Here is a 12888-nt window from a genome sequence, read left to right on the forward strand (position 1 = left end):
TCTCCCTTATAATGACCGCTACCCCCCCGCCCCTACCCCGGGTCCTTGGCTGATGGAATGCCTGAAAACCCGGCGGGCAGATGTCCACCAGAGGTACTCCACCTTCTACGCCCAGCCAGGTTTCAGTAATACCTGCCAGGTCCGCACCCCCCTCTAAAATAAGATCTTGTATGAGGGGGGCCTTATTTACCACGGACCTTTTATGACTCGTGGACTTCAACTCCCAGAATTCCTGAGCCACATGGCTCAGCTTGGAAACCTCTCCCTTTCCCCTCAGTGTGGCTGGTTCAGGAATTCTGGGAGTTGAAGTCCAAGAGTCATAAAAGAGCCAAGGTTGCCTACCCCTGAACTAGACAAACTATTTAGAACCATTTCATTGTGGATACAGAGCAGTCTAAAGAGACAGATTGAATTTTTAGCGCTCTACCACCCATTTTCAGAAAATCCTATTGCTCATGAATAAATCTTTTACCTCAGCTTTTGGAAAAGAATAGAAAATGATGAATTACTGTAGAAAAAAACCTAAGGATTTTGAAAAAAGAAAAACTAGATGTTGGCAAAGTCTTTCACAATGGCTAATGAAACAAGTGGTTTCATCCTGCTGCTGCTAGACGCTACAATATTAATCTCAGATTATCAGCTCTTTTTCTTTGACCAGCAAGATGTATTCATTTTCCTGTTAATGTAACAGGATTGTGATACTCATTTGATTTTGGAATGTTAGTGATATAAGCATCAATAAAATAAACAGGCACAATATTAGATTCAAATATTTTATTATAAAATATTTAAAATTATGGGTATGCATTGTGAATTATTATTATTTCATTTATGAAGGTGTTGAAGAGTACTGGGCCCAAGACAGAACCTTGATATGTCCCGCTGTATACTTCCCTCCCTGTATATGTTGTACCATTAAGGAATACATGCTGAGTGTGGTTGCTCAGCCAACCTTCACCAACACTTCAAAACTCCTTGTAAGGATCTGGAAGAGTGATTATATTTCAGAATTCTTATAAAAATAATCTGAAGACAGAGTAGGAAAAAAAAACAGAGATAGACACCAAACAAAGTTATTAAATACAGAGGAGGCTTATGAAGACAGAAGCCAATAGGAATTCTGATTATGCTAGAGATCAAATGCTGATCTGAGAAGGAATAAGGAAGAGAAGGAAAGCAAAGGACAAAGTCTACATGGAGAAAAGAAATATAAATGCCAGGAGCCTATTCAGAATATTAGGCAGGAAGAGAGAGAATCATCTATTAACGTATGCCTGAATCAGCTTTTATTGTGATTATCTATCTATCTATCTATCTATCTATCTATCTATCTATCTATCTATCTATCTATCTATCTATCTCATTTATCTATCACCTTATCATCTATATCTATCATCTATCTTATCTATCATATCTATCCATCTATATCTATCATCTATCTCTATCTAGCTATCATCATCTATATCTATCATCTATCTGTCATATCTATCTATCCATCCATCTATATCTATCATCTCTATCTATCTATCATCTATCATTTTATCATTTATAATCTCTCTATCTCTCTATCATTTATCTATCATCTTATCATCTATATATCATCTATTTTATCTGTCATATCTATTCATCTATATCTATCATCTATCGCTATCTAGCTATCTAGCTATCATCTATATCTATCATCTATATCTCATATCTATCTATCCATCTATATCTATCATCTCTATCTCTCTATCATCTATCATTTTATCATCTATAATCTATCTATCTATCTATCTATCTATCTATCTATCTATCTATCTATCTATCTATCTATCTATCTATCTATCTATCATCTTATCATCTATATCAGGGGTAGGCAACCTTGGCTCTTTTATGACTCATGGACTTCAACTCCCAGAATTCCTGAGCCAGCATAGCTATGGTGCCAAGGTTGCCTACCCCTGATCTATATCTATCATCTATCATATCTATCCATCTACATCTATCATCTATCTCTATCCCTATCTAGCTATCTAGCTGTCACCTTATCATCTATATCTATCATCTATCTATCTCATATCTATCTATCCATCTATATCCATCATCTCTATCTCTCTATCTCTCTCTCTCTCTCTCTCTCTCTCTCTCTCTATCTATCTATCTATCTATCTATCTATCTATCTATCTCTCTCTCTCTCGCTCTCTCTCTCTCTATATATATATATCATCTAACTCTATCATTTATCAAATCTATCTATTTATCTATCATCTACATCTATCTATCTATCTATCTATCTATCTATCTATCTATCTATCTATCTATCTAAACTTTACCTGGAAACATTGTACTTTTATTTTTCTATCAATAAAAAAGTAGTATTACTATTTTTTCCAGAGTTTCATAAAGTTCCCTCCTTCACAGAATTTGGAAGACAATTTTACTTTGTTGGGGTTTCAACTCTAGTTAAATGTTAATTGGCATTATTGTTTTATAAATGGACCAGCTACAACAATAATAAAACAATGTTCTCCATTGGCCATGAAAATGTAATACAATAAAATTTTAAAAGCAGATTGAACAAAAATGGTAGGAATGTCTCATCCTTTCATAATTTCTGAAATGCCCCAAAATACAGGTTGAAAGATTGAGTTCAAAATTATTGACCCCGTTTCATCTTCTGACATTCTGAATGGACATTTCTGTAGAACGTGCTCTAGTCTGCTGCACTTGTGCATAATTTTTACTACAGGTAGTCCTCAAGGTACAACAGTTCATTTAGTGACTGTTCAAAGTTACAATGGCACTGAAAAAGTGACTTATGACCATTTTTTAAACCCATGACTGTCGCAGCATCCCCATGGTTACCTGGTTTAGATTCAGAAGCTGGACAACTGACTCACATTTATGACAGTTACAGGATTCTGGGGTCATGTGATTCCCTGTTGCGACGTTCTGACAAACAATGGCGAAGCCAGATTCACTTAATAACCATGCTACCAATTTAACAACTGCAGTGATTTCACTTCACAAATTTGGTGAGAACAGTCTTAAAATGAGGCAAAACCCATTTAACAAATTTCTCACTTAGCCACAAAATTTGGGGCTCCATTGTGGTCGTAAGATGAGGACTACCTATATAGAGAAAGGCTTGGTGCAATAGTTTTCTTCTGCGACACATCCCGCTCCCAACTCTTGGTGTCCACCTCTGCTCATATGCCTCTGAAAAAAAGTGAGCCAAAAAGCTCCTGATCTTTGCAGACATCACATCATCTGCAAATCTCAGCCTGCTGGAAAGCTGAGCAATAAGAGTTTCAATCCACACTCCTGAAACATAATTCATACTTGTTCTAAATTAACAATCTATGCCAGATGTTCTAGTCTATTATTAATGGTATTTTTTCCAAACCTTAGTGGTCTGAATGCATGCGGTTGTTATTTCTTACCAACCAGGGTCCGTTTTTATTGATATTATTATAATTAAATTAGCCTTAACAGTTTACATTCCTGCCAGTCTACATAGGTTTTCTAAAATATACATTATATCAGAACGAGACATCTTGTGTAATCACCGAAAGAGTAACATTTTGTATTAAGACCTCCCTATCGTTTTTTTTTTAATCCCCTGTTGTTTTGCAATAAGAAATTATACTTAGATGACTGGCTGACTACAGCCTTACTGAATCTTGTTCATCAAAATAATCCCTGAAGGCCACTGATCGTTATTTTACTATCAAAATTCAAAAACTGAAGCATGTTAACTTTAATGTTTCCTTAAAGTTGTGTCATGTAAAAGCCACTGAATTTTTAATATATTGAATTGGGAACTGAAATTTAGTCTTTTTGCTTAGCTTGTGGAGTGGTGTTACCCTTGTACCTGGATTCCCAAAAATCTACACTTAAAAGTTGTTAAAGAGAGAAAAGAAACAAGATCAGAGATGTTGATTCTCCAGAATCCACTGTTATAATCATGTATTGTAAGTTATACTGTGTGTCTGGCAACCTCTTTACTTAATACATGAAATAAATAAAATTATTACTACTGTTTAGTATTAAAGCCACTCTTCTGGTCACAATGTGCTTTTAGATAGAAAAGTGGAGAAGCAACCTAGAACTAAGGAGAAACTTCCTGACAGTTAGAACAATTAACCAGTGGAACAACCTGCCTCCAGAAGTGGTGAATGCTCCAACATTAGAAGTTTTTAAGAAGAGACTGGACAGCCATTTGTCTGAAATGGTATAGTGTTTCCTCCCTGAGCAGGGGGTTGGACTAGATGACCTCCAAGATCCCTTCCAACTTTTATTATTATTATTATTATTATTATTATTATTATTATTACTACTACTACTACTACTACTACTACTACTACTACTACATAAAGAAAGCAAAAGAAATACTAGCACAAACAAACCATGTAAGATTTTCTGCTCTGAACATCCAACGACTGGCAGTTCTAAGTATTCATTTCAAAATATGGAATATTTCATAGATTACATATTTATTGGTCAAACTTCTAAGCTGCCCAAATCCAAAACAACACTGGGCAGAATGAGTAAAGAACAACAGGATAATACTTCAAGCCTAAGCTTGAGTTAGTACGATGAAAAGCATTTTAAAAGGTATGAAGGAGAAAAGAAGCAGTGCCAAGACCATACTGCATTTTGAGACTTATTGCATAAAGCAAAGGTCCCCATCCTTTTGGGCACCAGGGACTGGTTCCGTGGAGAGAGGTTTTTCCACAGACTGGAGAGTGCATGGTTTTGTGTGCTGCCTGCATCTTGCGGATGGGGCTTTGCTTGTTTGGGCGGACCAGTTGCTGGCATGCCGCGGCCTGGTACTGGTCCACAGACCGGGGGTTGGGGACCCCTGGCATACAGGTCTGGAACACTATTTTCTAAATTACATTAAATAGTAACCACAGTGAATTTCCATGGCACATCTAAAATCCATCATAGCATGAATCCTTACATCAGACATCTTCAAACTTAGCCCTTTTATGACTGGACTTCAACTCCCAGAATTCCTCAGCCAGCCTGCCTGGCTGAGGAATTCTGGGAGTTGAAGTCCACAAGTCATAAAAGGGCCAAGTTTGAAGACCCCTGCCTTACATATTTGTGCATGACACCTAAATTCTCATCATTCTTATATTCTCAAACTGTTCATAATCACATCAGTCACTCCTCCTAATAGCAAACTTTGAGAGCACGCGTAATTGTCCTTTGGTGATGTTTCATTCACCAACTGTTCATAGTTGTGGCAGTGATGAAAAATCGACAACTATTTCTCACGTTTATGATCTTTGCAAGTCAGTAAAGCAAAGCAAAACTGAAATAAGTTCATAAACACGGTCACAGTTTCGCTTAGTGACCGCTTGCCAGTCCTAATTCTCATAGCTAAATGGGGAGTACTTGTAAAGTAGATGAATTGTGGCCAAAATTGGATTATCAAAAAGAAAGAAAGGAAGAGGATGAAAATGCCTGTGGAAACTCAACTAGGTTCAGAAACAATTTTTAAACCTCTTTAAGAAGTCTAACAGAAAGGGAACTAATGCCCTAGAGCAGGGCTTTTCAACCAGTGGTACGGGTACCACCTGTGGTACATTGGCAGCTGGCAGGTGGTACGCGACCATCCTAGAAAAGTGATAGCAGGGGAGGGGAATTATCACCGCACAAGCCTGAGCGAGAGATGGCTGGAGCTGCAGGGCTCAGCGGAAGCGCCAGGATCGGCGCTTCTTCGGGGCTGTCAGGGCTCAGCGGAAGCGCCAGGATCAGTGCCAGGATCCAGCTGGAGTTCAGTGCTGATCCTGGCGCTTCTGCTGAGCCCAGAAGAAGCGCCGATCAGCTGGAATGTTGCAGCATCTCCAGGGTCTTGTGATTTACATTCAGGTGCCTGGCAACTGATTCATATTTATGACGGTCACAGTGTTCCAGGGTCATGTGAAGTGACCAAAACCTGCTGCAACCACCCAGCAGACAGGGGGAATAAAAACCAAACACCCCCCACCCCACCCCCGCTGCCAATCCTCAACAGAAATGCTCACAACAATGAAAACCTCAGACAGAAGGAAGAGTGCCGCCGGGCGGGCAGGCAGGTGTCTTGCTCGGCTGTGGCTTGGAGGGCACTTTTTTCAGTGCCATTGTAACTTCGAACAGTCACTAAGCGAACTTTGTAAGTCGAGGACTACCTGTACTTCATCACTTTTTTCCTTTTTGGGGGGGGGTCATCAAGTTTTTGACACCTTGCTAGGCGACTGGTGGTACTCGGATGTTGCCGTATCCTAAAAGTGGTACAATGGGTGAAAAGGTTGAAAAGCCCTGCCCTAGAGCAGGGGTAGGCAACCTTGGCTCTTTTATGACTCGTAGACTTCAACTCCCAGAATTCCTGAGCCAGCATGGGTCAGGTTGGAAACCTCTCCCTTTCCCCTCAGCATGGCTGATTCAGGAATTCTGGGAGTTGAAGTCCACAAGTCATAAAAGAGCCAAGGTTGCCTACCCCTGTCCTAAAGGACGGATGAACAAATGGCATGCCCAACTTAGAAGGATGCAATATATTTGGCAGCAGTTTATTTATTGTTTATTATGTCAACTGGGACATAAATCGTATTTATAAATTCTAGTTCTCCTACGTTCTCTCAAACCCCCTCCCCCTGTATTTTTTCGGGTATTTGTAGTAAGACTGAACTTTCCTCCAAACATTATCTGTCAAAGTTGCCTTCAGTTGCTCAGATGAAATTGTAAGGGATCAATTCACTCTTTACAAATCTCAAGCCATTTTAATGATGGAATATCCTTGTTACTTAAACACATTCTAAGAACCTCACTTTTTTCCGCAAAATTCATATACTCAGTTGAGATTTTTCTGTTTTAGAAAACTGTAACTCCACACAGTGTGCATGTTGGTTTCCAATCATACTAGCTGATGCTAAAAAATCTTCCCCATCTTCCACCCAGATAACTTCAGGACATATTATTTCTTTCATGCAACTGGAGAACTCTCAATTGCTACTTGACTAAACCACATTTGAATTCCATTTTCAAAATACCATTTGCAGATTCTCTTGAAACAGCCACAAAATATATCATGCCAGCCGTTATCAGCTGACAAGCCATTTAATGGTTTCCAATGCAAAAATAAAAAATAATAAAGCCCCATAAAAAGAAGCTAACTAATTAAACATTCAGAAAAGGTTATTTCACCAACATGCCCCATTATTTGAAATACGTCAAAAGTTTGATCAAATGAGGACCTCATGCTTGCAAATGCTTTAGAACAATTTTACACGATTCTGCTAATGAAAAATTATCTGCGGGTTTCAAACAAAAAAGCAAAACATTTCAGTTGCAAATAAATGCAACCGTGTCAAATCAATTATATGCTAAAGCTTAGTTCTGAGGTTCTAATTAAAACCAAGTTATGCCTGGCTCATTTTTTATTTCAAATAGTGACAGCTATAATAACTCACCTCGTGTTTTCCAAAGCATTGCCTGCAAAGAGAAAATAAACAAGCTCAACTTATTTAAATGTGATTCCATTTTGTTCATCTGAATTGTTTCTTCGGGAACTCTTTGTAGTGATCCTTCAGACAGGCCAACTTGTTTGTCTTTGTATATGAGCAAAGAGGAGAGTTGGGTTCTCAGAATGGACAACCTGCTTCAGTCATCCTGTTTTATTAATGGGGCTCGTTCTTATAGGAAGAATCAGGGAGATGAGAAAAAGGAAATACGTTCTTGACAGTTGTAGCATCTGTCAAGGAAAAGATATGGCAGGAGGGTACAAGTTGCCACTACCGGATAAAATAGAGTATTTATTTTATTTATTTTTGTTCTGAAGGTGGAGAACATATCTAAAATTCCTTTGTCCTATTTTTCTCACAAACAGCAACCCTGTGCTGAGAGTGAGTAACTGGCTCAAAGTCATCCAATCAGCTTTCATGCTTAAGTTTTGTTTTGTTTTTTTTTTAAAAGGTCACTGCCGACTGTAGGAGGCGGTGCTCATCTCCGTTTCAAGGGGCATGGAGGCAGTGCTGTTTCTAAGACCTTGCTGCAGTCATGTGTCATGGCATGGTGATGTCATGGCGCGCTATTACCTTCCCACTGAAGTGGGTACCTATTTATCTACTCGCATTTGCATGCTTTCGACCTGCTAGATTGGCAGGAGCTGAGGTGAGGACGGGAGCTCACCCCGCTGCGTGGAGCTTGGGTCTCGAACCTGGGCTGCCGGCTTTCCAGCCCAGCGTCTTAATCGCTGAGCCAACGGGCCATCCCTTTCATGCCTAAGGAGAGACTAGAACTCACGGTCTCCTAGCCTTCCTTGTTGGCCTTCCTTTTTTTTCAGGCTGCAGTTTAACCAAGGAAGTCTAAAGCGCCCTTGTCAATTTAAAGATCCTGTTTTTGCACACCAGGTAGTTGCTGGTCAAACTGACTGGTCTCTGGGCCCACCTATTTATCTGAATATTCTGTTTGATTGGAGCAGGGGATCTGAAAGCACAGGAGCTCCCTGTAACTCCCACCGGCAGGGACAATTTACTCTCTGATTAGTTTTAGGCTGGTAGCTCCTTATAAATTCCCGCAGAGGTGGAAGAGCAGTTACAGAGGTTGAGTAAGCCAAAAAAACTAAAACCAGAAAAAAAGGGAAGTGCTGTTGGTAAGAGAAAACTGGAATTTATATGCTTTATCCAATCCAGTTTGGCCTTCGTAAATAGTGCCCCATTTAATTAAAACACAAATAAGTTGCAATGCAGGTAGTCCTCAACTTAACGACCCCAAAATTTCTGCGGCTAAGTGAGACATTTGTTAAGTGAGTTTTGCTCCGTTTCACAACCTTTCTCGCCACAGCTGTTGAGTGAATTGCTGCAGCTGTTAAATTAGTAATACGGTTGCTAAATGAACCTGGCGTCCCCATCGGCTTTGCTTGTCAGAAGGTCGCAAAAGGTGATCGCGTGACGCTGGGACGCTGCAACCGTCATAAATACGAGTCAGTTGCCAAGCCTCTGAATTTTGATCACGTGACCACGGGGATGCTGCAACGGTCGTGTGAAAAACAGCCGTTAAGTGGCTTTTTCCAGCGCTCTTGTTAACTTTGAACGGTCCCTAAACGAACTGTTGTTAAGTCGGGGGCTACCTGTAGTGTGCATTTCTATGTACTGAAAGTTACAATAGTTAGAATAACTCACGTTGGAATAGGGACGTTGCATGGAGGACAAGGCAATGCTGTCTGAATAAAAGCAGGTGCGGTGGACTTTTCCCACGGTCCTGCGGGCTGATGCTTTAAGAAAAAGAAATCCACGGATAAGTCCAACAAAGCTTAGCTTTACAGAAAATAATACACAACAGTTACTGTATTTTTCCGTGTATAAGACGCTATTTTTTTCCTGCAAGCACCCTGTTCAAAAATCAGGTGCAGCGTCTTATACACAGAAAAATACACAGAAAAAATAATGGTAACCTCCGCAGCCCAGGGCATGCCTGTGTGGGTTGCCATGCCACCTGGTGCAGGGCATGCCTGTGGGCTTGCCACTAATGGGAGGGGGGTAAGATCGTCGGCCGGCCAAACTTCTGGATTTACCAACTCAGCTGTTCGGCGCGTCGCCGAACAGCTGATCGGCGCAGAGAAACTCAACATGCCATACAAGGGTGCTGTCAAAATTCAGATTTTGGCTTAATGTCATGGTTCCGACAGATGAAACTCTTCAAAGAACTTCGAGGCATTGTTTACCTGAAAGAATCTTTATTCGAGTAGCATAGCATCGGTAGGTACATAGGCCAAGCCAAAATCTGAATTCCCCTCCCGAGCACATAGTATCAAAGCACAATTCCCTCCTCTAATTAACAGTCATAAATCACATTCTCCAATTAGTTTGAAATGCAGGCTCTCCCTCCAGTTCTTCAACAGCCATTTCTTATCATCTCTTATTTGGTTCTCACATTAGTTACAATATTGTTATGTCTAACTAAACTCTCATCCACATTCCTCCTCCTCCTCCTCTCCCCCAGTATCATCTAATTCTAACTCTAATTCTAAGAGTAAAATATAAGAAGGAAAATGGCTGCATCTCCATATGTTGTCAAAGCAAGAACGTCCGATGTTAGCAGCGTTGGCATCTGCGTCTTATAGACGGAAAAATACGGTAAGTTCAAAGCAGGCTGTGACGATTAATCACAAGCGCATTATTCTACAAGTTGTGATGCCAATTCCATCTGGACACATCCATGCTCCTTCAATAACTTAAGGGAGGTTTTCAATTCCCCTCCCACAGTTATCCATTTCAAACTCATCATCATCATTTTAGCCATTGTCTATCCACTGCAGGATGAAGGCATCTCCAACCAACACTTTCTTTTGCCAATTGGGCCCGCAATAACTTGCTGATGACATCGATCCATCTTGTTTTAGGTCTCTTTCATGGACCTAGTGGGATCCAGTGGGATCCATTCTACGAGTGCCTTGGGTCCGCCTGCCCTCGGTTCTTCTTGCTATGTGACCAGCCCATTTCCATTTCCATTTCAGTTCTTTTACTCCCTTGAGGATATCGTGTACTTTCGTTTGTCCTCTAATCCTTCCATTTCAAACTAGTTCAAAATGAGTCATTATCTGATGCGTGGATAAATAAAACCTCCATCAAAGATTCATTACACCCTACAATCTAGTCAGCACCAAAACATCACCCGCCAAGTGGAAACTTATCTTGCTTACCTAGCAGAAATTAGACAATGTGGGTAAAAAGAGAGCAACAGCCCTTTTTAATTTCTAAAGTCAGCAAACCCCATAACGTCTATCCGTAAGCATTTTTTTAGCTTTTGAACCAGGGGTCTTCAAACTTGGCCCTTTTATGACTTGTGGACTTCAACTCCCAGAACACACGTGCCTGGCTGAGGAATTCTGGGAGTTGAAGTCCACAAGTCATAAAAGGGCCAAGTTTGAAGACCCCTGGTTTAAACTCTCTTTCCTAAGAAGAGTAGAAGACATGTTTACGTTACACGCTTCTGTCTCACCAGGCCAGTTTGCTTTACAAGGGCTTCATCGTGGCAGGAAGCAGGGCATAAGTGACCGCATTTTTCTAAAACTTTCTTGCAGGTCTGGTGGCAAGGAGGGCAAGGGCCAAAATGGCAACTGTGTTTCTCTCGACTCGGATGATGGCAAGTTGGTGGCTGCCTGGAACAAGAAAAGTTAGACATTAGTCCAACAGTTGACTTATCCCGATAGTCATTTGGCACGATGCATATTCGTGGTTAGAATCTATAGTTTGAGACCAGTTAATTGAAAGAACATTTCTTATTAAAACCTTGTCAAATGTTCTCAGATCACATGGAGGTCTAAGTGACACATTTGGTGAATTCATTCATTCGTTCATTCCTTCCTTCACTTACTCACTAATACATTCATTCATTCACTCACTCACTCATTCATTCTTCCTTCCTTCACTCACTCACTAATACATTCATTCATTCATTCACTCACTCATTCACTCACTCATTCACTCCTTCCTTCCTTCCTTCCTTCCTTCCTTCCTTCACTAATACATTCATTCATTCACTCACTCACTCATTCATTCTTCCTTCCTTCACTCACTCACTAATACATTCATTCATTCATTCATTCATTCATTCATTCATTCACTCACTCATTCATTCACTCTCATTCATTCACTAATACATTCATTCATTCATTCACTCATTCATTCACCCTTTCTTCACTCACTAATTCATTCATTCATTCATTTACTCCTTCTTTCCTTCCTTCACTAATTCATTCATTCATTCATGCACTCCTTCCTTCCTTCTTTCACTCACTCACTAATACATTCATTCATTCACTCATTCATTCATTCACTCACTCCTTCCTTCCTTCACTTACTAATTCATTCATTCATTCATTCATTCCAATTATACTGATTTAGGTAATCCTCGACTTATAACCACAATTGGGATCAGAATTTCTATTGCTAAGGCAGCTGTTGAGTGAAATCACTGAGGTTGTTAAGTGAATCACCCAGTCACTAAACAAAACTAGCTTTCCCCACTGACTTTGCTTGTCAGAAGCTGGCTTGGAAGGTCACAAATGCGATCACGTGACCCCTGGGATGCTGCAACCATGCCGGTTGTAAGCACCCAAATTTTGATCACATGACCGTGAGGATGCTATGAAGGTCATAAGTGTGAGGACCAGTTGTAAGTCACTTTTTTCAGTGTCATTGCAACTTTGAACAGTAGCCAAACTAATCGTAAGCCGAGAACTACCTATGTATGTAATATTAGAACATCCATAGGAAATATTAATTAAGAAATAAATACTAACAAATAAAATCAATTTATAATAGTATCAAATCAGCCTCAAAATCAACCTCAAACTTCTGATCCTAAATGGCTTCTTGTAATCCACAACCCTAACAATTACTCTCAGGTTCCAGAAATAAAGCCTATTTCTAACAGTAGAAAATATATATTATTTAAATAGGCAGACGACCAACTGGATTAATTTCCTCCTTGCCTACTGCTACAATGATTATATTTAGAATAGAGTAGAGTAGAGTAGAGTAGAGTAGAGTAGAGTAGAGTAGAGTAGAGTAGAGTAGAGTAGAGAGTAAGGAGAAGAGAGAAGAGAAAGGAGAGGAGATGAGAGAAGAGAAGGTAGAAGAGAAGAGAGTAGAAGAAAAGAAAGTAGAGTAGAGAAGAGTAGAGTAGAGTGCAGAACAGAGAACAGTTGAGTAGAAGAGAAGAGAAAAGAGAAAGGAGAGGAGGGAAGAGAAGGTAGAAGAGAAGAGAGTAGAATAGAATAGAATTCTTTATTGGCCAAGTGTGATTGGACACACAAGGAATTTTAGAACATAAATAAAACCACCTTTACGTCAAAACAATTGGTTACACAGTTATAAGAGCAATAAACACCTCTGGGAAAAATTCAGTAAGAT

At 39.9% G+C, this 12888-nt stretch overlaps 1 protein-coding gene across 1 annotated transcript in view; it reads right to left on the reverse strand.

The window, feature by feature from the left end:
- NFXL1 (nuclear transcription factor, X-box binding like 1) overlaps positions 1–12888 on the reverse strand; it is a 66331-nt gene that overhangs the window by 25917 nt on the left and 27526 nt on the right. The window contains exons 13-15 of the mRNA XM_015821177.1: positions 10973–11132; positions 9154–9245; positions 7444–7465 (exon numbers count right to left, since the gene is read on the reverse strand). Coding sequence (XP_015676663.1) covers positions 7444–7465; positions 9154–9245; positions 10973–11132 — 274 coding nt within the window. The remainder of the gene's footprint in view (positions 1–7443; positions 7466–9153; positions 9246–10972; positions 11133–12888) is intronic.

Source organism: Protobothrops mucrosquamatus, unplaced genomic scaffold (assembly GCF_001527695.2).
Source record: "Protobothrops mucrosquamatus isolate PMUCROS unplaced genomic scaffold, P.Mucros_1.0 scaffold1268, whole genome shotgun sequence".
In the NCBI taxonomy this organism is placed as follows: domain Eukaryota; kingdom Metazoa; phylum Chordata; class Lepidosauria; order Squamata; family Viperidae; genus Protobothrops; species Protobothrops mucrosquamatus.